This window comes from Ailuropoda melanoleuca, chromosome 15, assembly GCF_002007445.2.
Source record: "Ailuropoda melanoleuca isolate Jingjing chromosome 15, ASM200744v2, whole genome shotgun sequence".
In the NCBI taxonomy this organism is placed as follows: domain Eukaryota; kingdom Metazoa; phylum Chordata; class Mammalia; order Carnivora; family Ursidae; genus Ailuropoda; species Ailuropoda melanoleuca.
Window position 1 is genome coordinate 43,356,479 of NC_048232.1, and position 24,097 is coordinate 43,380,575.

At 41.0% G+C, this 24,097-nt stretch overlaps 1 protein-coding gene across 1 annotated transcript; it reads right to left on the reverse strand.

The window, feature by feature from the left end:
* Nucleotides 1-285: 285 nt before the first annotated feature.
* On the reverse strand, nucleotides 286-15,469 carry IL26 (interleukin 26). Its single transcript, XM_002918327.4, has 5 exons — nucleotides 15,299-15,469; nucleotides 15,157-15,213; nucleotides 14,850-14,984; nucleotides 459-524; nucleotides 286-372 (listed from the first exon to the last, which is right to left on the reverse strand). The coding sequence occupies exons 1-5, from the start codon at nucleotides 15,467-15,469 to the stop codon at nucleotides 286-288; spliced, it is 516 nt and encodes a 171-aa protein (XP_002918373.2).
* Nucleotides 15,470-24,097: the final 8,628 nt, after the last annotated feature.

The following is a 24,097-nucleotide window of genomic DNA, read 5'->3' on the forward strand; positions in this document are numbered from 1 at the left end:
GAGTTAATTCTGATTATACAGCTTTAAATTAAATTTATACAATGTACTTAGGAATAATAAAACATGCTCAGGATGAAAGCATTCTTTGAAAATAAAGAAAATGTACATATTAGTGACAATTTACATATCTCCAGAACTTTATTATGTTAAATTCTCATAGCCTGTTCTGCATCATCTAACTTGTACAAAAACTTTTTTAAAGAAATAGATTCTTACAAATGTATTTCTGGTGGTTTGCATTATATTTCAAAATAACAGTTCAATCCATGTACTTGGCTCCTTAAGTTACTGGATGCTTTCCAGGAATTGTTTAATCCAACAAAGAAGAATATCCAGTTCACGGATGGCTTTGTAGATTCCTTTGTTTCCAATCTGCAGACAAAGTGGAGACAGAAAAGCAGAAATTTCTCACATTTTAAGAAACAGAGTATTCAAAAACAATGACTTGAAATACTTACCCCATAAAATGTTCTTTTCATCCTGGTAATAGCTTTCATCTCCCTAGCTGAGGAAGCGCAGGAAATCTAATAAATCAACGGAAAACACAGATTATGTTATTGGAAACGCTTCTAATAATACTTTTCCATCCATTCAATAAACATTTATCGAGCAGGTATAATGTCCTGGGCTTAGGTGTGCACTGGCAGGTAAATAATAGCTGGTTTCTGTCATCACAGAGCTTACAGTTTCACAGGAGAAGCAGGTAATTCATTTAAAAACAAAAAGTTACAAATTACAAACTACAATGAAATCGGTGTTGGTATTGCCAAGGGCTCTGCGATAGGGATTTACGGGAATGACCTACTTTCGACGGGTGGTCAGAGAAGACTCTTTGGAAGAATGGCATTTAAATTGAGATCTGAAAAATGAGAAGGAACCAGTTGTATGAGGAAGTGAAGAAAGGAAAGAGGGTTTCAGGGAGGATGCACAGGAGAGAATAACCCAGGTAGAGGGGAAGGCATGAAACGCCCTGAGGCAGAAAGATTTAGTGCTTCCTAGAAACTAAAAGAATGACAGCATGGCTCGGGCAATCCAAGCAGGGACATGTAGGAAACATGGAAGATGTGGGAATCGACAAGAAAAAATTCCCTTTTTGAAAAATCACCCTGTCCGCTCTGTGTATTGCGTAGTGCAATATTCAGGTGTTGATTGCCAGGAGAAGGGACCAGGAAATTAGTTTCTACAAAAGGAGAAGTAGCAGGTCGGCATTTTGAGAAGATGGCCAGTAGCCAGGCCAGGAGAACCTGCCAGTCTGCTTTATGGAGGTGAATTTCCAGTCCCTATCTGAGCACAGAAATTGCTTAGAAATCAAGTGGGAGGACATTAACTTTGTCCTCTATTCACCCACACATTTTCATAGGGTTCAATAGAGAAAATGCAAGAAAATGGTGAAAATGTCTAATTTATCTCTTTAGTTTTTACTCATAGAAGCTTAGTGCTGGAATAGACCAAGGATATTGTATAGGCCAGTTTTCTCCATTTACAGAAAAGGAAGCCAAGACCTAAGTGCTTAAGTCACTTGCAGAAAGTGTCACGGGAGGTCCTATCTTAGTGATAAAATAGGGTCGGGCACATCAACAAAGATAACAATTAAAACTCACGAAATGGAAGCAGCTAAATGACAACATTAATTGAAACCATCAAAACATGGCCAACATCAACCAGCAGGTCCCCTGAGGCCAGAACATTAGGAGGAGGAGAGCAGGAAGAATGGGCAGCATACAGGCTCCTTTCCTCATCAAGAGGAGATAACTGAGATGATTTGACAGCTATATCCCGAATGCTGTTACGGGGTGTGAAGGTGGTGATGGTGTCACAACTGCCCAAATGGGGACTCTGCTTTCGGGTCAGACCCTGCGTAGGAAGGAAGAGATCCTTCTTGTCAAGGGGGCTTCCCTGATTAAGCACAGAAGAGCTGCAGACACGGAATGTTCTGGTAAAGGCCTGGTTTGCAGGATTTGCAAGCATCGCATTGGACTGCCCTGTGATAAGAGCCCTGAATTAAGAAGAGGACATGTCAACCCAGACCAGATCCAGGGAGGCCGAAACAATGCGTGACAGACCCGGGACAGTGGTAGCCAAGGTCAGAGAGTACAGTCAGAAAGAATCCATTCATTCATTAAACAAATGTTGATGAGCTGCCTATTGTGTGTCAGGCTTTGGTGCTAGACACTAAAGCGAACAAAAAGAGTTAGTAAATAGGAGTTGTGGACAGGAAAATTAACGAAATACCAGATCAGTATCAGAAGGTGAAAATTCAGCAGGTCCAGGAGCTCTCTTCTTTATCCCAATTCCCCTTCAGGTGAAGACAAAAATACTGAGGATATTGTTGGGGGAAAATAGTAACAGTCAACACGTATCATGCTAGATGATGTAGCAGGCACTCATCCGAAGGCTTTGATTATATTCACGGACTCGGTCCTCCCAACAATCCTATAAGGTAGGTGCTATTGTTATCCTCATCTGACAGATGAGGAAACTGAACACAGAAGTTAATACTCTGCCTATGTTCACACAGTAAGTGGAAGAGCTGAGATCTGAACCCAAACATTCAGACTCCAAAGTCTGCATTTAGAACCACTCTGTTATACTGAAAACAACAAACAATAACAACCAGCATGACTTGGAAAAGATAATCCAACTAAGCCAGTCTCTTGTTGATAACATTCAAAATCCAGTTCCAAAGAGAGATCAGCTCCAAGATCTCTGCTCTGCATTACACAAGGGGAATGCTGGAGGTGGCTTTAAAGGGCCTAGCTGATTGGCAGAGAGAGAGAGACAGAGACAGAGATTTCAACTTGAAAATGGATGATGTGATAATAAACAGAAGAAATCCCATGGTTGGGGTTTGTGTGTGTGTGTGTGTGTTCCTTTGTTCATTTGGTTTTCAGACTGGAACTACAAAAGGATATTCTAGAAATAACCAAGTCTAGGTCCAGCCAAGATAGTTGCTATGGAAAGAATTTAGAGAAGTCTTCCCATTAACTTATAGAGAGTTTGATTAGATGCTGATTCCTTCTAATTTAAAATCATCTAATATAAACATAGTTGGTCCAAATCTTGCAACTGGATGAAAGAGAACTTCATCAAGAGAATCAACACTTGCCCAACTCCAAGGCACTATCTCCAGGTTCTTAGATGCAGGGGATCAACTACAAAGCCCAGACGCGAGTCACATGGCACAGCGTCAAGCATGCGTGTGCTAGGATTTAAAGATTCAACACCGAAAGTCGGAAGCCAAAGAAACTAACCAAATTCTGAATATGACAGAAGTTAAATATCATTAAGGCATTCCTGCTGACTATGTCTCTGCCCAGAGAACTCTGACCTACGGTGCATCCCACACCAGGGTGGGAAGGACAAGAAAGGCATCACTCCATCGAAGAGCAAGAAGAGTAGAAAAGGCGAAAACGAGGTTTGTCAAAATAACAACCACCACCACCACCACTGCCACCACAACAGCCACAGCAAAACACTTACAGGTGCTGGCGTTGCCCCTAGGGCTGTGCTGGTGGATGGGATGTTTTGGGTGCCCTGAGTTCCACTCACTGTACATGACCTCCTACTACAGATCCCATGCAGAAGGTTCTCATTTTCCTCACTCTTGTACACATGTCTACACACCCAGGAGGACAGCCAGGTTTTACAGTCGCGATTCAGATGGCTTGCCTTGGAAAGAGAAATTTCTAAGGGAATGATTTCCTTTACCTTCTATCTCAGTGCACAGTTGCATTTGCTGAAAGCAACGCACAACTTGGGGTCAGCCGTTTTACTGCAGGCACAGCCATGGGGTTTGACGAACTTGACCAAAGCAGATCTGATCTGGACTCCAGGCCATTTGTCAGTAGGACTAGAATAACTAGGGCTCAAAGAAAAGTGTGAGATAGTCATGGAATAAATAACACCAGGCAATACTCTCAAGTGTATTTAAGAGAGAGAGAGAGAGCAAGAGCCTGAGGGGAGGGGCAGGCGGAGACGGGAGAGAGAAACTCCAGCGGGGCTCCATCTCTGGACCCTGAGACCACAACCTGAGCCAAAACCAAGATTCGGCTACTTCCCTGGCTGAGCCACCCAGGCGTCCAAATTAAAGTAGTTTTTTAAAGTAGCCTGCAAGATAAAAATGGCCTTGGGGCACAAGTGATGGCTCACAATCTACTGAGAGAGACAGTGATGCAGATACTATGTGACAAACACTGTGATTTTTAAGAAAATACACAGTTGCTCTAAGACAGCAGACACAGCCTGACTGTGAGATCCCAGAAAGCTTCCAGAAGAAGAAAACCAATTAGTTGCACCTTAAAGGGTGCATAAGATAAAGTGGCAAGAGCAGGGAGCAGGGAAGAGTAGGCAGAGGAAGCTCGGTGCTCCAGACTGAAGCGAGCAGAGACGATTTGGACACCCTTCAGGTCGCAGCTAAAATGGCCAGAGTCAATGATGTGCCCTCTGGCCCCTAGCCTCCAGCCCCGCTCCGGCTCCTCCGCCGCCTGCTTCCTACACAGCGCCCAGCAGAGGATGAGAGGGGCTGAAACTGGCCGGAAGCTTGTTCAAGGAGTTCTAAGGACAGAGACTTCATCTATCACTTTCTGTTGTTGCAGCCTCTGGACTAGTGCTCAGCAGTAGCTTTGCGCAGAGGCAGTATCGTAGCCAATGAGGTTTATCCGAGGCGCGACTGCGGCTCATCCGGATAGTGTCCAGCAAGTTCTAGATGCTCAGTAAATGTCCATTGAATGAATGAATCAATGAATGCAGTGCAAGCACCAGCTTACAGCTTCAGGGTTCACAAAGCCTATGGTTTAATAACAGAATGATCATGTCCTGGGCATTCTTGAGCATTTTGATTTGTTAAAAACAATTGGGCAAACAGATACAATCCGTAATGTTGTGCCCCCAGTCTCCTCGTGTTTTGAATAATCATACAAATTTGTACTGTGTATGACCACTAAGCACAAATGGAAAATCAGTCTCCACTGATAATTCTGAGGAAATGAAAAACGTGCGTCAAGGATTAGACAGCTACCCGCAGCATAGCCCTGCAGAGAACTAACCGCTGCTAGTGTATTCTCAAAAGAACAACCTCAAATTCTTTCTACGAAGAGTTCTATTGTGTTACATCTATCACAAACTTATACAGCATTTTCACAACCTCTGGAAGAGTATAAAACCATACATAAAATCTTATATTGACCTCAGCATATAACTTCAGACTGGGTCGTACCATCTCTTTTTGTTTTTTGATTTGTCTTTCTTTTTTTGGGGGGGGGGTTGTTTTTAGTTGACCTTAATGGTTAACAGTTAACACAGTACCTACTCTGGCCATGGTCTTGGTTTCCTGAAACATTCTTTCCCTCAGAATGCAAATGATAGAAAAGGGATTCAATTAAATATTAAATTAATTTAACTTTGTTGTATGGTTGCAAATGTAGAGTTTTAAGCAAATTTTATTAATTAACTTTTTGCAGTTTTAAGATTTTATTTATTTATTTGACAGAGAGAGACACAGCGAGAGAGGGAACATCAGCAGGGAGAGTGGGGAGAGGGAGAAGCAGGCTTCCCGCTGAGCAGGGAGCCCGATGTGGGGCTCAATCCCAGAACACTGGGATCATGACCTGAGCCAAAGGCAGATGCTTAACAACTGAGCCACCCAGACGCCCCTATTTTTTGCAGTTTTTTATATGAGGTCTTACAAATACTATCTCAGTTGCATTTAAAATAGCAGTTGAGAAAAGTATATCAGTGTAGCCCATTTTGAAAAAATTAAATGTCATTTTGGCAAAAGTCTGGGCTCTAAGACATCAACACAACACTACTAAGACCACAAAGGCTTATAGGAAACCTAGAAAGGAAAATTTTAAATTAGTGTAAGAAAGCATAATTAAATTTGTGTCCAAAAAGCTTGCATGAAAGAGGGAAAATGACTAACCTATTAGCCAAATTCATAATCAGACATTTAATTTTTAAAAACAAATGACAGGTAGCCAATTCCTGAATAAATATATATCTGAAGAGTTTAGAAAACATTGTCCTATGTCTATAGTCTCCATAACTAACAATCATCTGACCTAGATTTGTGTATATAATCTCACTTACAATAATCCTAGACCCTCATTCAACATTTCTTCATGTTCCAGTCATAGAAAAAACTAGAAAGAGTTTCCATACCTTAAATACAAAAAGATACTAGGGTAGTATTACTTTATTGCAGATTTTTAAAAATTCTCAGTGTAACTGTTTATCAGAATGAGTCCATGAATGGAGGTTAACTGGACTTATTGTGGTGAGCATTTCACAATTGATACAAATACTGAATCATTATGTTGCACATCTGAAACTAAAAAAACAAAAAAAAAATGTTATACATCAATTATATATCAATAAAAAGAGAATAAGTCCATGTAATTTAGCATATGGAAGGATAGAGTTGTGCCTCATAATTTTGATAGAGAAGTTATATATTACTAACCAAGGAGTGAATCTGTCAACATGAATCATATAAAGGTTGCTTTCTGACTAAAATAAAATCAAATTAGAAATCATTATCAAAAAGGCGTCTAGAACAATCCCCAAATATACACTGAATGATAACCTTCCAAATAACCGATGGATCAAAGAAGAAATCAAAAAGAAAATTAGAAAGTATTTCAAAGTGAATGAAAATAAAGCACAACATATCAAAGAGTGTGGGATGTAGCGAAAGTCGTACCAAAAGGGAAACTTATAACACTGAATTCCTACACTGAAAAGATAAAAAAACAAACCCTCAAACTGATAACCTCATCTTCCCCTTAAGAAAACACTGAAAGTTCTTGAGTTAACGACCCAAGCTTTCACCATAAGAAACCAGAAAGGAAAGAGTAGGTTAAACTCAAATATAACATAAGAAAGGAATAATAAAGTTCAGAATGGAAATCAGGGAAATCAAAACAGAAGATAATAGAGAAAATCAGTTAAACTAAAAATCGTTCCTTGAGAAATCAATAAAATTGATGAATTTCAGTAAAATTTCAGAAAAAAAGGGTGAAGACAAAAAATACCAATATTCAGAATGAGAGAACTGACATCATCCTATACTATACAAAACATTAAAAAGATAGTGAGGAAATAGCATAAATCATTTGGTGGCTAAGATTGGTAGATTTGATGAAATGAATAAAATCATTGAAAAACAAAAGCTATCAAAGCTCACTCAAGGAGAAATCGATAACCTGAATAGCCTTATATCTATTAAAAAATAAAATATTTAACTTAAAATCTTCCCATAAAGAAAACTATAGGCAAAAATGGCTTCACTGGACCATTGGCTTCACAAAATGGCTTCAAAGGACCAATCCTATGCAAATCCTTCCAGAAAACTGAAGAGGAGAGAATACTTTCCAACTTACTTAATGAGACTAGCATTATATAATTCTGAAAATGAGACAAAGATATTACAAGTCAAGAAAACTAGAAAACTACAGACTAATGTCCCTCATAAATGTAGATGCAAAAATTGTTAACAAAATTTTAGCAAATCGAACCTAACAATACATGCTAGGGATAGCACATTATTACCAGATAAAGTAAGTCCCAGAAATCCAAAGGTGGCTTAACTTTGAAAATCAATCAATGTAATTTGTATCAATTGCCTAAAAAATAAAAATCACATGATCATCCCAAAGGTTGCAAAAAGGCATTGACCTAAATGTGAAACCTGAAACTAGAAAAATTCTAGTTGAAAACATTGTAAAAATTCTTTGTGACCTTGTGTTAAATAAAGGTTTCTTAAATATGGCACAGAAGGTATGATTCATTGGAGAAAAAGTTGATAAATTGGACATTCATCGAAGTGTAAAATGTCGGGGCACCTGGGTGGCTTAGTTGGTTAAGTGTCTGCCTTTGGCTCAGGTCATGATTCCAGGGTCTGGGATCAAGCCCCACATCAGGCTCCCTGCTTTTCCTTCCCCCTCTGCCCCAATCCGCCCCCCCTCGTGCTCACTCTCTCTCTCTCTGTCTTGCTGTCTCTCAAATAAATAAAAATAAAACCTTTTTTAAAAATGTAAAATGTCTTCTCTTCAAAAGACACTTCTAAAATAATGAGAAGATGTCATAGACCAGGAGAAAATATTTGCAAATTATATATCTGATCGAAGATTTATGCATGCAGAATATATTTTAAAACACACATACTCAAAACTCAGTAAGAAAATTAACTACCTAATTTTTTTTCCACTGGCAAAATATCCGAACAGACACTTCACCAAAGAAGACGTATTGTTGGTTAACAGGCAAATCAAGAGATACTCAACCTCAGTAACGGGGAGATTCAAATTGAAAACACAAGGCAATAGCACTACCCCCCAACTACCCTGGCTGCCATAGGTAAACATGGACCACACCAAGTGAGAGCAAGGATATGGAGTAATGAACTCTCACACACTACTGGTGAAGATGTAAAATGGTACAACTGCTTTAGAAAACAATTTGGGCATCTGACAAAATGTACACTTAACCTATAGTCCAACTATTTCATTCCCAGAGATCCTTACCCAAGAGAAATGAAAATATCTGTCCAAAGACTTGCACATGAGTATTCATAATAGCTTTACTTGTGAGAGCCAAAAACTGGAAAAAAATAACCAACAGTAGGTGAATAGATAAATTGTTGTATATCATTACGATGGAATACTACTTGGCAATAAAAAGGAACAAATTTTTGAAGCACTCAATAACATGAGTGGATCTCAAAATAATTATGCTGGATGGAAAAAAAACAGACATAAAAAAAGCATAACACATAAACCATTTACATTAAATTCTAGGATATGCAAACAAATCTATTGTGATAAAAGGCAGGTAGATCAGCGGTTCCCTGGGGACAGAGGGACGGGGGCAGAGAGGGAGGGGATCACAAAGGGGCACAAAGAAACTTTGGAGACTGATGGATATGCTCATTATCTTAATTGTGGTGATGGCTTCAGAAGTGTATACATATGTCAAAACTACCAAATTATACACTTTAAATATATTCAGTTAATTGTGTATCAACTATATCTCAATACTTTTAACAAATGCATCATAAATATTAAACATACACAAAATGTATGTGGAAAATGTACATATTAGTCTTATGATTACACTGAAGCATGGAACTCTGAAACTTTTAGCAGATCTAAAGCAACTTACTTACCTTCCTCCAAGCTTCCTCCTTCTATACTGTTCATGAACCCCCCCCCTTCCACTCAGCCCGCCAAGTAAGAACCTTTGCCTCATCCCAGACCCTACTCTCTTTCTCAGACTCTCCTCGCCCTTCCGTATGACACTGGAGTGCCACCTCTTTACTCCAGGCACATTATTGCAAGGCTCTTCTCATTGTTTTTTCTCCCTCTAGCCTCACCGCCCACATACACCCCTCTACCTTCACCAAAGAGGTCTTTTGGAAACATAGAGAATTTGATCATGCCACGCCCTTCGATGGCTTTACATTTTCTGCAGGATATAGTCCTTACCCTTGGCCAGTGTTATCACGCCTTTCTCAACCAGGCCCTTACCAGCATCTCCTGGCTTGAATCTAACCAACCAGCCTCCTTTTCCCATTCCCCACGCCCCTTCACATTCCCACTCAATTACTTGCAGCTTCCTGAATATGGTGTGTTGTTTCATACCATCAAGCCTTTATTCGAGCGTCTCCCCTGCCATTCCTGCCCCTCCAGAGAGCAGGAACCAAATCATACGGACCTTTCTCACTCAGTACAGACCTGGAAAATACAGAAGCAGGCCACCCTGCCGTAAGCCAGCTTGCAAAAAGTCGATTTACAAAACTGACTCGTTTCTTTTAACCATTTCGTTTCAGGGGATTGGGTTTTTTGTTTCTTCACAACACCATTTTCAGGAAAGTTCGATTTTGTCTGTTTCACTTCCCTTCTTATTCATGAGAAGAATATATTCGTAAGAAGAAATCATTCACTGACAAGAGTGGATGCTCGGTAAATTTATATTAAACAGATACCAGCTTCTGTTACCAGAAATACAAAATTATGATTAGCCAAAAGAGTAAATGCAAGGCAAGCACCTCTTTCCCTAAAGCAATGTCTGAGAAGGTTTTCCAAAGGTCAGCTTCATCCTCTGGTTTTCTTTTTCAGTTTCACAGAAGTGTTTGCTTTAGTCTCCAGGCATAAACGCCACCCTTTGTGAGACAAGTTAACTGGAGCTAGCAGTGGTTGGCCTCAGGGGGCAGAAAGTAAGAAGGAAAGCCCCAACGAGGCGGTGCTTGGGGAGGCTGATTGGATGTGTGCTCGTATGTGGCCACAAGGGGGTGCCAGCCACTTTGGTAAGCAGCCAAACCTGCGGAGAGGCGCCCCGGGGCTCCCATCAGCTGTGTGGCCAACGTCCCTGAAAGAAACATCTCTATGGACAGAAGCGTCTTCAAAAACAAANGGATGCCAAAATCCTCAACAAGATCCTTGCTAATAGAATCCAACAGTACATTAAAAGGATTATCCATCATGACCAAGTGGGATTCATACCTGGGATGCAAGCATGGTTCAACACTCGCAAATCAATCAATGTGATACATCATATCAACAAGAAAAGACTCAAGAACCATATGATCCTCTCAATTGATGCAGAAAAAGCATTTGACAAAATACAGCATCCTTTCCTGATTAAAACCCTTCAGAGTGTAGGAATAGAGGGTACATTTCTCAATCTCATAAAAGCCATCTATGAAAAGCCTACTGCAAGCATTATTCTCAATGGGGAAAAGCTGGAAGCCTTTCCCTTAAGATCAGGAACACGACAAGGATGCCCACTCTCGCCACTATTATTCAACATAGTACTAGAAGTCCTTGCAACAGCAATCAGAAGACAAAAAGGGATCAAAGGTATCCAAATCGGCAAAGAAGAAGTCAAACTGTCTCTCTTTGCAGATGACATGATACTCTATATGGAAAACCCAAAGGAATCCACTCCCAAACTATTAGAAGTTATAGAACAATTCAGTAAGGTGGCAGGATACAAAATCAATGCCCAGAAATCAGTTGCATTTCTATACACGAATAACGAGACTGAAGAAAGAGAAATTAGGGAATCCATCCCATTTACAATAACACCAAAAACCATGCGTTACCTTGGAATTAACTTAACCAGAGACGTAAAGGACCTATATGCTAGAAACTATAGATCACTTTTGAAAGATATTGAGGAAGACATAAAAAGATGGAAAAATATTCCATGCTCATGGATTGGAAGAATTAACATAGTTAAAATGTCCATACTACCCAGAGCAATCTACACTTTCAATGCTATCCCGATCAAAATACCGAGGACATTTTTCAAAGAACTGGAACAAATAGTCCTTAAATTTGTATGGAACCAGAAAAGGCCCCGAATCTCCAAGGAACTGTTGAAAAGGAAAAACAAAGCTGGGGGCATCACAATGCCGGATTTCGAGCTGTACTACAAAGCTGTGATCACAAAGACAGCATGGTACTGGCACAAAAACAGACACATCGACCAATGGAACAGAATAGAGAACCCAGAAATGGACCCTCGGCTCTTTGGGCAACTAATCTTTGATAAAGCAGGAAAAAACATCCGGTGGAAAAAAGACAGTCTCTTCAATAAATGGTGCTGGGAAAATTGGACAGCTACATGCAAAAGAATGAAACTTGACCACTCTCTCACACCATACACAAAAATAAACTCCAAATGGATGAAAGACCTCAATGTGAGACAGGAATCCATCAAAATTCTAGAGGAGAACATAGGCAACAACTTCTATGACATCGGCCAGAGCAACCTTTTTCACGACACATCTCCAAAGGCAAGAGAAATAAAAGATAAAATGAACTTATGGGACTTTATCAGGATAAAGAGCTTCTGCACAGCCAAGGAAACAGTCAAAAAAACTAAGAGACAGCCCACGGAATGGGAGAATATATTTGCAAAGGACACCACAGATAAAGGACTGGTATCCAAGATCTACAAAGAACTTCTCAAACTCAATACACGAGAAACAAATAAACAAATCATAAAATGGGCAGAAGATATGAACAGACACTTTTCCAATGAAGACATACAAATGGCTAACAGACACATGAAAAAATGTTCAAAATCATTAGCCATCAGGGAAATTCAAATCAAAACCACACTGAGATACCACCTTACGCCAGTTAGAATGGCAAAGATAGACAAGGCAAGAAACAACAATTGTTGGAGAGGATGTGGAGAAAGGGGATCCCTCCTACATTGTTGGTGGGAATGCAAGTTGGTACAGCCACTCTGGAAAACAGTGTGGAGGTCCCTTAAAAAGTTAAAAATTGAACTACCCTATGACCCAGCCATTGCACTACTGGGTGTTTACCCCAAAGATACAGACGTAGTAAAGAGAAGGGCCATATGCACCCCAATGTTCATAGCTGCATTGTCCACAATAGCCAAATCATGGAAGGAGCCGAGATGCCCTTCAACAGATGACTGGATTAAGAAGCTGTGGTCCATATATACAATGGAATATTACTCAGCTATCAGAAAGAACGAATTCTCAACATTTGCTGCAACATGGACGGCACTGGAGGAGATAATGCTAAGTGAAATAAGTCAAGCAGAGAAAGACAATTATCATATGATTTCTCTCATCTATGGAACATAAGAACTAGGATGATCGGTAGGGGAAGAAAGGGATAAAGAAAAGGGGGGTAATCAGAAGGGGGAATGAAACATGAGAGACTATGGACTATGAGAAACAAACTGAAGACTTCAGAGGGGAGGGGGTGGGGGAATGGGATAGACTGGTGATGGGTAGTAAGGAGGGCACGTATTGCATGGTGCACTGGGTGTTATACGCAACCTAATGAAGCATCAAACTTTACATCGGAATCCGGGGATGTACTGTATGGTGATTAACATAATATAATAAAAAAAAAAAACCAAGGCAAACCAGAGTCCCTAGATAGTCGTATGTTTTCTAATTTTTTCTTCTAGAACACTGCTTGGTTTTGCTTATAGCATTCATTGTGTGTTCTCTAGCTATTTGAGCCGAGGAAACCAAATTGATGGGAAAATAGACATGGCCTCAGGGGTGTCCAGATACACGCTACAGAATCAGGCAAGGATTTATTCTAGTGCCTCGCTATCATTAACAACTTCATTTGAAATAACGTTGAATTACATCGATGGCTAATGCGGTGAATAGCACCTACACGGAGGAACCAGGGTTAAAACAAAAAAATGGAGAGAAACAGAATGCATTTAAAAAACAAACCAAACAAAAACGAACAAACAAATAAAACCAGGATGAAAAGGATTCCTGTCACCAGATGCTGAAATTCAGGGAGCCGCTGGCTTTTTCCTTTAGACTCACTCTAGGCTGTAGTGACTGCCTTCCATCGCATTATTTCCCCTATCGCCAGTCCTCCGAGGGATATTCTCCTCCTCTTCAATCTTTCAGCAGCGAAAATGCTCTACCAGGAGTAATTATAACTTAATCAGTTGGGGGGGAATGAAATATAAAATTATATGATAATTCAGCTTAAATTTAAGAGACTATTTCTACTATTCACTGTCTTAATGACTTCATAGGTCAGGTATAGAAACAGCCAAAGATAAGTGAGGTTCTTTCCCCTGGTTTAGGCAAGGGAGCTGGCCCGGAGCATTCTCACTCCTCTACACTGGTACTGGTTTGTAATTCTTCTCATTGCACTTGTTTGAATGGAATAGGAGAGGTTATGGAACACTATGCAACCCAAGTCTCAAACAAGGACATAACTTAAACACAAACTAACCAAAGAAAAGGAGAAGGCAAATTCCTTGAGTTCTTTACCTAACTGACCAGCTCATCCCCATAAACTGCGTCTGTGCTATGGTCTGCAACTTGAGATCCGGAGCACTTTTATGGACCACGAGGAAAAGACATCCTAGCTCTTAAAGACATAAAAATCCGCCTCCAACCGCCCAGCGTTTAAGTCTCACTGACCGTAATGCCCCGGAGTAGAGAGTTCGTTTCCACCTGGCAAGCCAAGGACCGCCATAATCATCACTGCTCCACGGGTGCACTTCCTGCAAGGTTCAGTCGCAAGAGGCTGGGAAACCATCCTTGGCACCGGAACAGGATCACAGAAAGGATTCAGCACTCCCCACAGAGGCAAGTCAACTACTATGGCACACATCCTGGCTTGTTTGTTTTGCTTTGTTTTGTTTCATTTTTCTGCACTGGTTTTTATAACTGTGGGGGTTTATAGAGAAATAGGGTCACTTTTAACTTCCCCATGAATTCCCCATCACTCATGGTGACCGTGACCATACGGCAGCAACGTGTAATTTAAGTGCCAAAGAAGACATACTGCCCTTTTTAAAAGTTTTGACTGAGACTATGCCTTAAAAAGGAATCACTATAAAAAAATTAGATAATTAAGAAAAAAGCAATCTAAAAGCCCTCATCAATATGAGAAAGAAAGAAAGAAGAAAAAGAAAGACAGGAAGGAAGGAAGGAAGGAAGGAAGGAAGGAAGGAAGGAAGAGAGAGCCAAGAATAGTGTCTGGCAACCTTAAGAAATATTTATAAAATAAATGAATGAATCTTGGGAATCATGTATATAGGGAATGACAAGTAAATAAACACAAGATCATTTCGTGTTATTTTAGATCTTCAGTACGTCTGAGGTGCCACTCAGTAAGAAATAATAAACAGAGTGGCATTATGAGTTACACGTGCTTCTTCAGTGCTGGTTCGCTGACGATAAACTGTCCATTTGGACCACAAGCCAACGATCAGAAAGCCCTTCCTACTCACCCTTCGGTGCGAGGATGGCTTCCTACATGCTGGTTTCTAGGTAGGATTCTAGGCTCAAACTCATTGTATTTGCTGTGCATACTTACACAGCGGTTCATCTGCTGCCTAAGGCTGTGAAGTTCTTCCACAAAATGTATTTCCCTGCAGACTTGTACCTGAAGTTGGCCGAAAACATCTTCCATGAAGAAGAACAGAAGCTGTTCTTGGAATCTGCAGTTTTTCTATAAATGACACATAGGAAATTGCCTGAAGTAAAGCACGAATAGCTTTTGTAAAATGTTGCTGAAATACCCGCCTGATTATTACTTAATGGCCATCTGGAAAAGTTAAAATGCAGGGGAGAAAGCATCAAACAAGTACAAAAATGAAAAAGACAAAAACCCTCTGGCTTACCATAAATAGCTTTTTTGTTTTCTTTTTTAATAATAGTATATTTTTTATGTGGTCTTCCTACAATAAAACAAAGAGAAATAAGTTTCATCCAGAATGACAAATGTCCTTTCAGCCATCATTTTAAGCAGAGCCCAATACTTACTGGAATTGTTGCTTTGAGCCACGCTGCCTTGACGTACAGTGTGTCAACAGCTTGGAACAGTGTTCCCCTTGGGTAACAACCTTTCGCGGAGGAAGATGGCTTGGGCTTGGCGACGGCAAGAAACAGAGCAGCAAACAGCAACCCAGACCTCCAAATGCAATTCACCTGCATTTCCCTCCACCCCACTCTGGGCTCATGTCACTGGCGGCAGCCAGAGAGTTCCTTGTGCTGGTGAGATGATCGGATAACCTACTTACTTGAGCTCTGAAGGCCACCTCTCCAATGAGATGCTGTGGTAGATAACTTACAGTGTATATAGAGGAAGATCACTTTGGTGGTTCTATTTTTTTAGAGCTTGCTTCATAACCAAAACAACTTTGACCACACCATCTGTGACATTAGGAAAAAGCTCAAGTTTACTGGTAAGGTTGGGGCCCCCTTTGGAAGAAAAAAAGTCAGAATTTCAGTTGCCTATCATAACAGATTCATTATTTTTCAAAGTCATGCCAAGCCAGTAAAAGATCTCCAGGAGGCTGTGTGATTTGTTTTTAATTCCTATATGGAAATAAAACCTCCTTTCTAACCAATATCTGCCCCCAAATTAACCAAAGGTAGAATGGACAGCCTTGGGAAACCTGCTCAGGATCTCATATGGGTTTTACACGTCTCCCTTGCCATGCCCTTCACCTGTCTCCCCCTCGTCCCTCAGGGACCACCATTCTTCAGTCAGCATCCACACCCAAGAGAACTTTTCCAACTTTTCTCAAGAATCTTTCCATCTCAGCAATTCTAACTCCCCTAACATATTCAGGATTTGTTTGGCACAGGACCCGGGATTAAGGCCCACAGCTTGGTAATTCTCTATCATCTCTGTCCAAAACGACCACCCAGACTTCCCCTCTAGCTCTAGACTTTGAGTAGCGTGTACATTTCTTGAGGAAAGAGACCCAAACTTCCCATCTCTGAATCCTCACCACCTCCCATGGTGCCTTCTCTAAAGAAGTACATCCGAGGGGCTGGGTGGCTCAGTCGTTATACGTCTGCCTTCAGCTCAGGGCGTGATCCCAGCATCCTGGGATCAAGCCCCGCATCAGGCTCCTTCGCTGGGAGCCTGCTTCTTCCTCTCCCACTCCCCCTGCCTGTGTTCCCTCTCTCGCTGGCTGTCTCTCTCTGCCAAATAAATAAATAAAATCTTAAAAAAAAAAAGTACATCCGATATTAGTTGACTAAATACTTTCCTTTCCACATCGTGAAATGCTACTCTAACTGCATTGGGGTTTTTTTGTTTTTTATTTATTTTTATTTTATTTTTTATAGTAATTTTTTATTATGTTATGTTAGTCACCATACAGTATATTCTTAGTTTTTGATGCAATGTTCCATGATTCATTATTTGCATATAACACCCAGTGCACCATGCAATACATGCCCTCCTTAATACCGATCACCAGCCTATCCCAGTCCCCCAGCCCCTCCCCTCTGAAGCCCTCAGTTTGTTTTTTAATTTATTCCATCAACAAATTTCTGTCAAGGCTCTGCCATACAAAGACCAGTGCTAGATACTAGGAGGCTATAAAGGCAGATGCTTCATGGAATCCTGGGCTCAGTTCTGTCCCAGTTCTTCTTACGGTGCTAGGTATGGTTCACTTGAGGTAGCAGCCCCAAGAAGAAGTGGACGTAGCCCAGGATCATATAATGAGAGGCAGAGACAGGGCACCAAAGCCTAGCATGCATCGAGCAGATGTAGTCCCCGGGCAAGGCAATACCAGGCATCTGGGCATGGGCAGGAGATGCGTCTAAACTAGGCAGGGTCGATCACAAACATCAGAATCCAAGACCAATGTCTACATCAAGACGACCTGTCTAGCAAAGGGGCAAGGAGAAAGTATGAATGAAAGGTCCAAACACTTGGGAATATTTCCTGCTGTTTCAAAAAGGAAGTAGATTTGAGGAGCCCGAGCCTCATCTCCACAGGACTGCCTCTGCTGATAAAGACACACGCTCTGAAGTGAGATGAGAACTGTCCCACAAAGAGCTACAGCAGAAGACAGCTGCTTGGGAGAGCCAAGGGGAGTTCACTGAAATTCTAGAAAAATTCGGGAAAAGGAAGAATTATTATTTGCTGGGAGTAGCTTAAGCTTTAAGTTTGAACTGGGACATGAAGTACCCTAAGGTGTATTGTTTTTTAGGTTTTTTTGAACTGAGTAAATGCCTATTATTCAAAATTCCTTTAGACAAAAGAGTGTGAACACCAGGGGTCAAAAACCCAAATGCCTTCAGAGGGTGTAGGATTAACATAAACACCCTGAGTGTGCATAGAGGGCAATTGGGACTAAATTGCTTATTTTGCCACCAAGCCTAAAATCTGCCTAATTATATAGCCTATTTACACACTGTGTGGGTGCACTGAAAGGACCAAACAAAATACTTCCAGGAGCTGTACGCTGCCTTGAGCAGCTAATTTGAGGTCCCTGGTGTGTACCAACAAAACATAAGTGCGAGGCAAACTGCTAATATGGATAAATGAAGTTAATGTATGTTCTGTTTCTGAACTCCTGCTAGTTGCATTCACATGAATGTCTCATGTCTCTCCAATGATCATGACCCAAGGAAGGTCATACACATCCCAAGGATGCCTCGGCTTTGGTTTACAACCGACTCAAGGAAACTGGTCATTTCCTTATGACCGAAAACTATAGCACCCCGTTGATTATAGTCATCCTATGCCGTAGTTGGCAGATCTGCCTCATAGGGGTCCTTCCAGCAATCCATCTGACCTCAAAGGATGAATAATGATTAATATAAAGATGATACACAAAATACAGGTCCTAAAGACAATTTCCAAAGGGGGTTCCAAAAGTGTCCCAAAGAACAGAAGAACCATTAGAATAAGTACATAATGTCCTTGGGGCATCAGTTTGAAGCAAAGTCTCTGCTCATCTGGATGCATGTTTATTTTACTACTTTTATAAGTTCTTTATACAGAACTATATAAAAATGGCTATTAATTACAAGGAGATTTGGTTTTGAAACTCAGAACCAACTATACTACGAGTTGTATAGCCATGGGAATATTACTAGTCCTCTCCAAGCTTCAGATTTTGTCACCATTAAAATGGTACAATAATTGAACCTACTTCAGACGGCTGTCATGAGCAACAAATAGGGTGATACCAGTAAACTCCTCAGCACGATGGCAGCTACAGATGCACTCTGAAAGGGGTAGCTATTGCATTATTATTGCTCAAATAATAAATGTGTCTCAGTCTGTCCAGGCACTATAACAAAATACCACAGACTGGATAGCTTGTAAGCAACAGAAATGTATTTCTCACCGTTCTGAAGGCTGGGAAGTCCAAGAGCCACATGTCAGTCTGGTCATCCTCTGGTAAAGGCTCTCTTCTGGGTTGCAGACAGCCAACCTCTCCCCATGTCCTCACCTGGTAGAAGGGCTGAGGGATCTCTCTGGAACCTCTTTTATAAAGGCATAAGTCCCATTCATGAGGGCATAGCCCTCTGCAACTTTGAATGTATGGTATCTTAAATTTGGTGAAATATGATGTTTAATGGCCTTGGTGATTGGCATAATTCCTTAGGATCATATATCCTAAAATCTATATAGTTATAAATAACAAGTAGGTGGATCCATTTTAAACCAGTTATTCCATAAAAAAACCTGAAATCAATAGGTCTTTTCCAGGATAGAGCCAGAAGATATAGATAAGAAATAGTCATAGACTGATCAAAATACTCAATACAGTGATATCTTGGTTTTGTCCTTTCAGAAAAGGTTGGTCCCTCTCTATCAGACAATTCCACCCAGGGAAGATGTTTACCTCGTGTTTACATCATCAGAGGGACAGATGACACCAGGTTAGAGAAGGAATGAAGAGTGCTATAAATGGTCTGGATAGGAAAGAAAGGGATTATGGAAGCTGGATTCATAGAACAACACGAAGAGGAAAAGCACATGAAAATCCTCCGAGAATCTCAGCCTGTGTTCCCTGCCCCATGCTAGGTGGCTTGTACTCTATGTTTCCCCCTGGCATTATTAATTCATTCAGTCACCAAATATTGTTTGGGTGCTGGTTATCTCCCAGGCTTCCTGGGGCTTAAGAGCATCAACAAACAAAACATTCTTGTGGTACAAGATTTCATACAACATTCTTGTGGTAGTGGAGGAGGGAGAAGACAGAAAATATATAAACAGAATTGATATAACTTATGTAAGTTATAAATGAGTTATATACAGTTGGAAATGATAGATGTTTTGGAGAAAATGGAATAGAATAAGGGGGATGTTGGTGTTCAGATGGGGATGGGTTGTAAACAGGATGATCACAGAAGGCTCGATGGAAAGGTAACATTTAAGCAACAGTAGAATGAAGTAAAGGAGTAAGTCAGGGAGATACCTATTGAGTCAAAAGTCACAATCAATGTAAAGACCTTAGGGGAGGTGCATGTTAGCGTGTTCAGTACAGCTAGGAAGACTGTGTGATCAAATCAGAGCAAGTGAGGAGGACAGAAGAATGTGACGTCAAAGAGGAAATGTGGACACAGGTCACAGCCTTTAAAGCCACTAATGGGACTTCAGCTTCCAGTCTTGGTAGTATGGCAGATTTATGCAAAGGAGGTGTATCATCTGACATAGATTCTTTAAAAAGAAAACAAGACCCAAATATCTGTGAATGAGTGAATGAATGAATGAATGAATGAACGAATGAACCAGATGTAATATATCCATGCAATGGAATGTTAGTCATAAAAAAGAAGGAAGTACTGACATGCTACAGCATGGATAAACTTGAAAGCAATATGCTATATAAAAGACCCTGAACACAAAAGGTCAGGTATTGCATGATTTCACTTCTGGGAAATATCCAGAATGGGTAAATATATAGAGACAGAGAACAGTTTGATGATTACCAGGGCTGAGAGGAGGAGGAATAGGGAGTCACTGCTGGGCTCCCTTTGGGAGTGATTCAGGTTTGGAACTGGGTAGAAGTGGTGGTCGCCCAACATTATCAATGTACTCAGTGCCAACGAGTCGCTCATTTTTAACTGGTTAATTTTATATTATGTGACTTTCTCCTCAATAAAAGAAAAAAAAGAAGGAAAGGGAAAGAAAGGAAAGGAGGAAGAGGGAAGGAGAGGAAGGAAAGAAGGAGAAGGGGAGAAAGAGAGAGAAGCAAGGAGAGCCCAGCCCCTGATGCAGCAGGAGGGAAAGAAGCCACCTCTGAGTCATAGCCACACCAAGCCTTATCTGAGGTCGTGCCCCTTCTCTTCTTGTTCAATCCAGAAGAGATTTTTTCTTAATTATATTGCAAATGTGAACATTTTAGTAGCTCTAGAAAAACATTCTTAAGAGGAAGAGAATCCTACTTCATCCAATTTTCAAAACATATTGAGATCCATCTGAATGCTTTCTCAAGAGGTGAAATCATGCCCTGGCTACTTGCTCTTCTGCTGAAACTAGAATTCATGGAATTCAGAGAGGCCTAGACTGTCATGTGTGACAAGTTAATATTCCACAGACTGGTCAGGAGGAGACCACTTTCACATCCAAAAGTATCAGGACTAGCTAAATACTTCTCATTATATTTGGAAATGTGGGTAGTTTTAGAGCATCTGGTACTACTCCATTTTACAGAATCCAAGGAAGTTTAATCATAAGCCCAAGTGAGCCTTAGATCAAAGAGGCAGGGGATTCCATCCATGTTCATGAGACCCCAGAGCCCTGTGTTTCCCACTGCCTGTGAAGCCTCCCACCACACTGCAGAGCAGGACACAAGGAATGTCGGAGGTTGTGATGGACACTACAGACAACAAGAGATGGGACAGTGGACTAAGGAAAAAGGAACAAGAAGAAAAAAATATAAGAAAGAGTAAAACAATTGTTTGTGGGATTTGATAGCCCTTGCATAGACATTATAAAAATATCTAACTTTATATTAAACATCACGAAGTATTCCATTACTTTTCTTCCCAACATTCTATAAGAGGTGAAGGGGGTCTTGTTTTTTCCAGTTTGCAGGTGGGAGAGCTGAGATGGAAAAAAGGTAAAATGACTTCCTCGAAGGCACAGAGCCAGGAAGGAGCAAACCTAGGCTTGACCCGTGTCTTCGAGAAACAAACCCAATGTTATTTCCACTGGACCATTTTGCCTCTGGGTTTATAAGTAAATATTATTTATGTATGACTCCAAGGTCTTCTGATGGGAAGTATAAAAATAAATCTACTATTAAAAAATTATTATACATTCCAATAGCTATTTTTCAGTATCAATCTTCTTCACAACTTTGTAGGTTTTTGGCTATCTTATATTTGCAGCTTTGACACGCCGGTATCATCCATATAGGCCATTCATTCTCTGGCAATGAAAGGCACATCCTCCATAAATCCTGTAAAGAATATGATACTGTAGCCATGATTTTAAAAATAAAAAATAAAAAATCAGAAGCAGATTATCATAACCCACCACAAAGGATGACAGAAAACAGATCTCTGCTGCTGTCCCCTTCCCTGAGCTCAACTAGAGAAAAGGGAGAGGAAGGAAGAACAAGGCCCAAATCCTGGCATCCTCCAAAACTTTGTCAAAGCACATATGACTTAAAAATAGCCTTTCTACCTCATTTTTGAAGTATATTAAAAATAAGGTTTGCAGAATTGTCCAGAATAGCCAAATCATGGAAGGAGCCGAGATGCCCTTCAACAGATGACTGGATTAAGAAGCTGTGGTCCATATATACAATGGAATATTACTCAGCTATCAGAAAGAACGAATTCTCAACATTTGCTGCAACATGGACGGCACTGGAGGAGATAATGCTAAGTGAAATAAGTCAAGCAGAGAAAGACAATTATCATATGATTTCTCTCATCTATGGAACATAAGAACTAGGATGATCGGTAGGGGAAGAAAGGGATAAAGAAAAGGGGGGTAATCAGAAGGGGGAATGAAACATGAGAGACTATGGACTATGAGAAACAAACTGAAGACTTCAGAGGGGAGGGGGTGGGGGAATGGGATAGACTGGTGATGGGTAGTAAGGAGGGCACGTATTGCATGGTGCACTGGGTGTTATACGCAACTAATGAAGCATCAAACTTTACATCGGAATCTGGGGATGTACTGTATGGTGATTAACACAATATAATAAAATAAAATTAAAAAAAAAAATAAGGTTTGCAGAAATAACAGCAAGAGCAGAGATGGAATTTAGAAATCATAGTGTGAGAGTACTAGAAATACATGTATCATTTCCATCAAAATGGATTAATCATTGGTCTGTCTCTTCAGCCCTGGGGCCCTGCGGCAATCAGCACAAACACCTGCTAGACTTTACTCAGACCAAGTGAGCAATGCTTTTGAACCTGTACTTGCAGACCACTAGCACCACGATTTCTCCCTTAAGGATTTCCCCTCACATTCAGAGTAAAAGCCAAGGTCCCTTCAATGGCTGAAGGGCCTACCTGCTTTTGCCTGTTCCCCTTACCCTTCTGGACTCTTCTCCCATTGCTGTACCCTTGCTCTCACAACACCTCCTTGTTGCTCTTCAAATTCACCAAGCACACCTTTGTCTTAGGGCTTTGTACTTGCTGTTCCCTCTGCCTGAAATGCTTTTCCCCCAGATGTCTGCATGGCCAGCTCTTTCAAATCTTTCAAGACTTGGCTCAAATTCCACTTTCTCAGCAAGGCTTTCCCAGGATATCTGTTATGGGCTGAATGTTGTCTTCCCCCAAAACTTCCATGTTGAAACCCTAACCCCCATTAAGCTACAATGTGACTGTATTTGGAGGTAGAGTCTTCAAAGAGGTAATCTAGTTAAAATGAAGTCCTCTGGGTAGGCCCTACTCCAATAAGACTGGTGTTTTCATAAGAAGAGGGGGACTAAGACACAGGCATACACAGAGGCCACCTGCAAGCCGAGGAGGGAGGCTTGAGGAAAAACCAACCCTCCCGACACCTTGATGTCAGGCTTCCGACCTCCAGAATGATGACAAAATAAATTTCTGTTGTTGAAGCCCCCCAGCCTGTGGGGCTTTGTTATGGCAGCCCTAGCAAAGCAATACGCGACCCTAATAGAAGTAACCCCACTCCCAGCTCCTCTGTCTCATTTTCTGTTTTCTCTTTTTCAAAGCCCTTGTCATTATCCAACATATGATATATTTTACTTATGCATTTTGTTTACTGTCTATCTCCTTTCACTAAAATCTATACTCTCTCAGAGCAGGGATTTTTGTCTGGTTGTTCATCACTATTACACCTGTTCTAAAGAGTGCCTGGCACACAGTAGGTGTTCAATAAATAGTGTTGGGTTACTGGATATACCCCAACACGACGACCACCCAATGCCCCTGGAGGGAGGAAAGACCAAAGGGCGGTCAGGGTTCAGAGGAAGAGGGCAGAAGGAANGTCAGGGTTCAGAGGAAGAGGGCAGAAGGAATTTGGGTGCTGACCCAATAAACTCTGCCAGGGAGGGCCTCTCAAGGGTTCTTTCTCAAACCCTTCTGAGCTCTGCTGGCCAGCCCCAAGCAGCACTTTATCTTCTCATGTTGTCTAGAAGGTTCACTGGGCCCACCATGGGCATCCCCTCCCCTGTTTTCTGTACTGTTTCCTGTCTCTCCTCTGCATCTCACACCCAGCCAGAAGGGTATAGACGGATCAGCTCAGCTGACCGGCTGGGCCTGATGGGAACCTTGCCTGCAGTTCTCTGGGCAGTGATGCTGGCTGCTACTCCTTTGTGTTCTGCATCTTTTCTCGTTACTTCCTACACAGCATCTCTTCACTTGACTGCA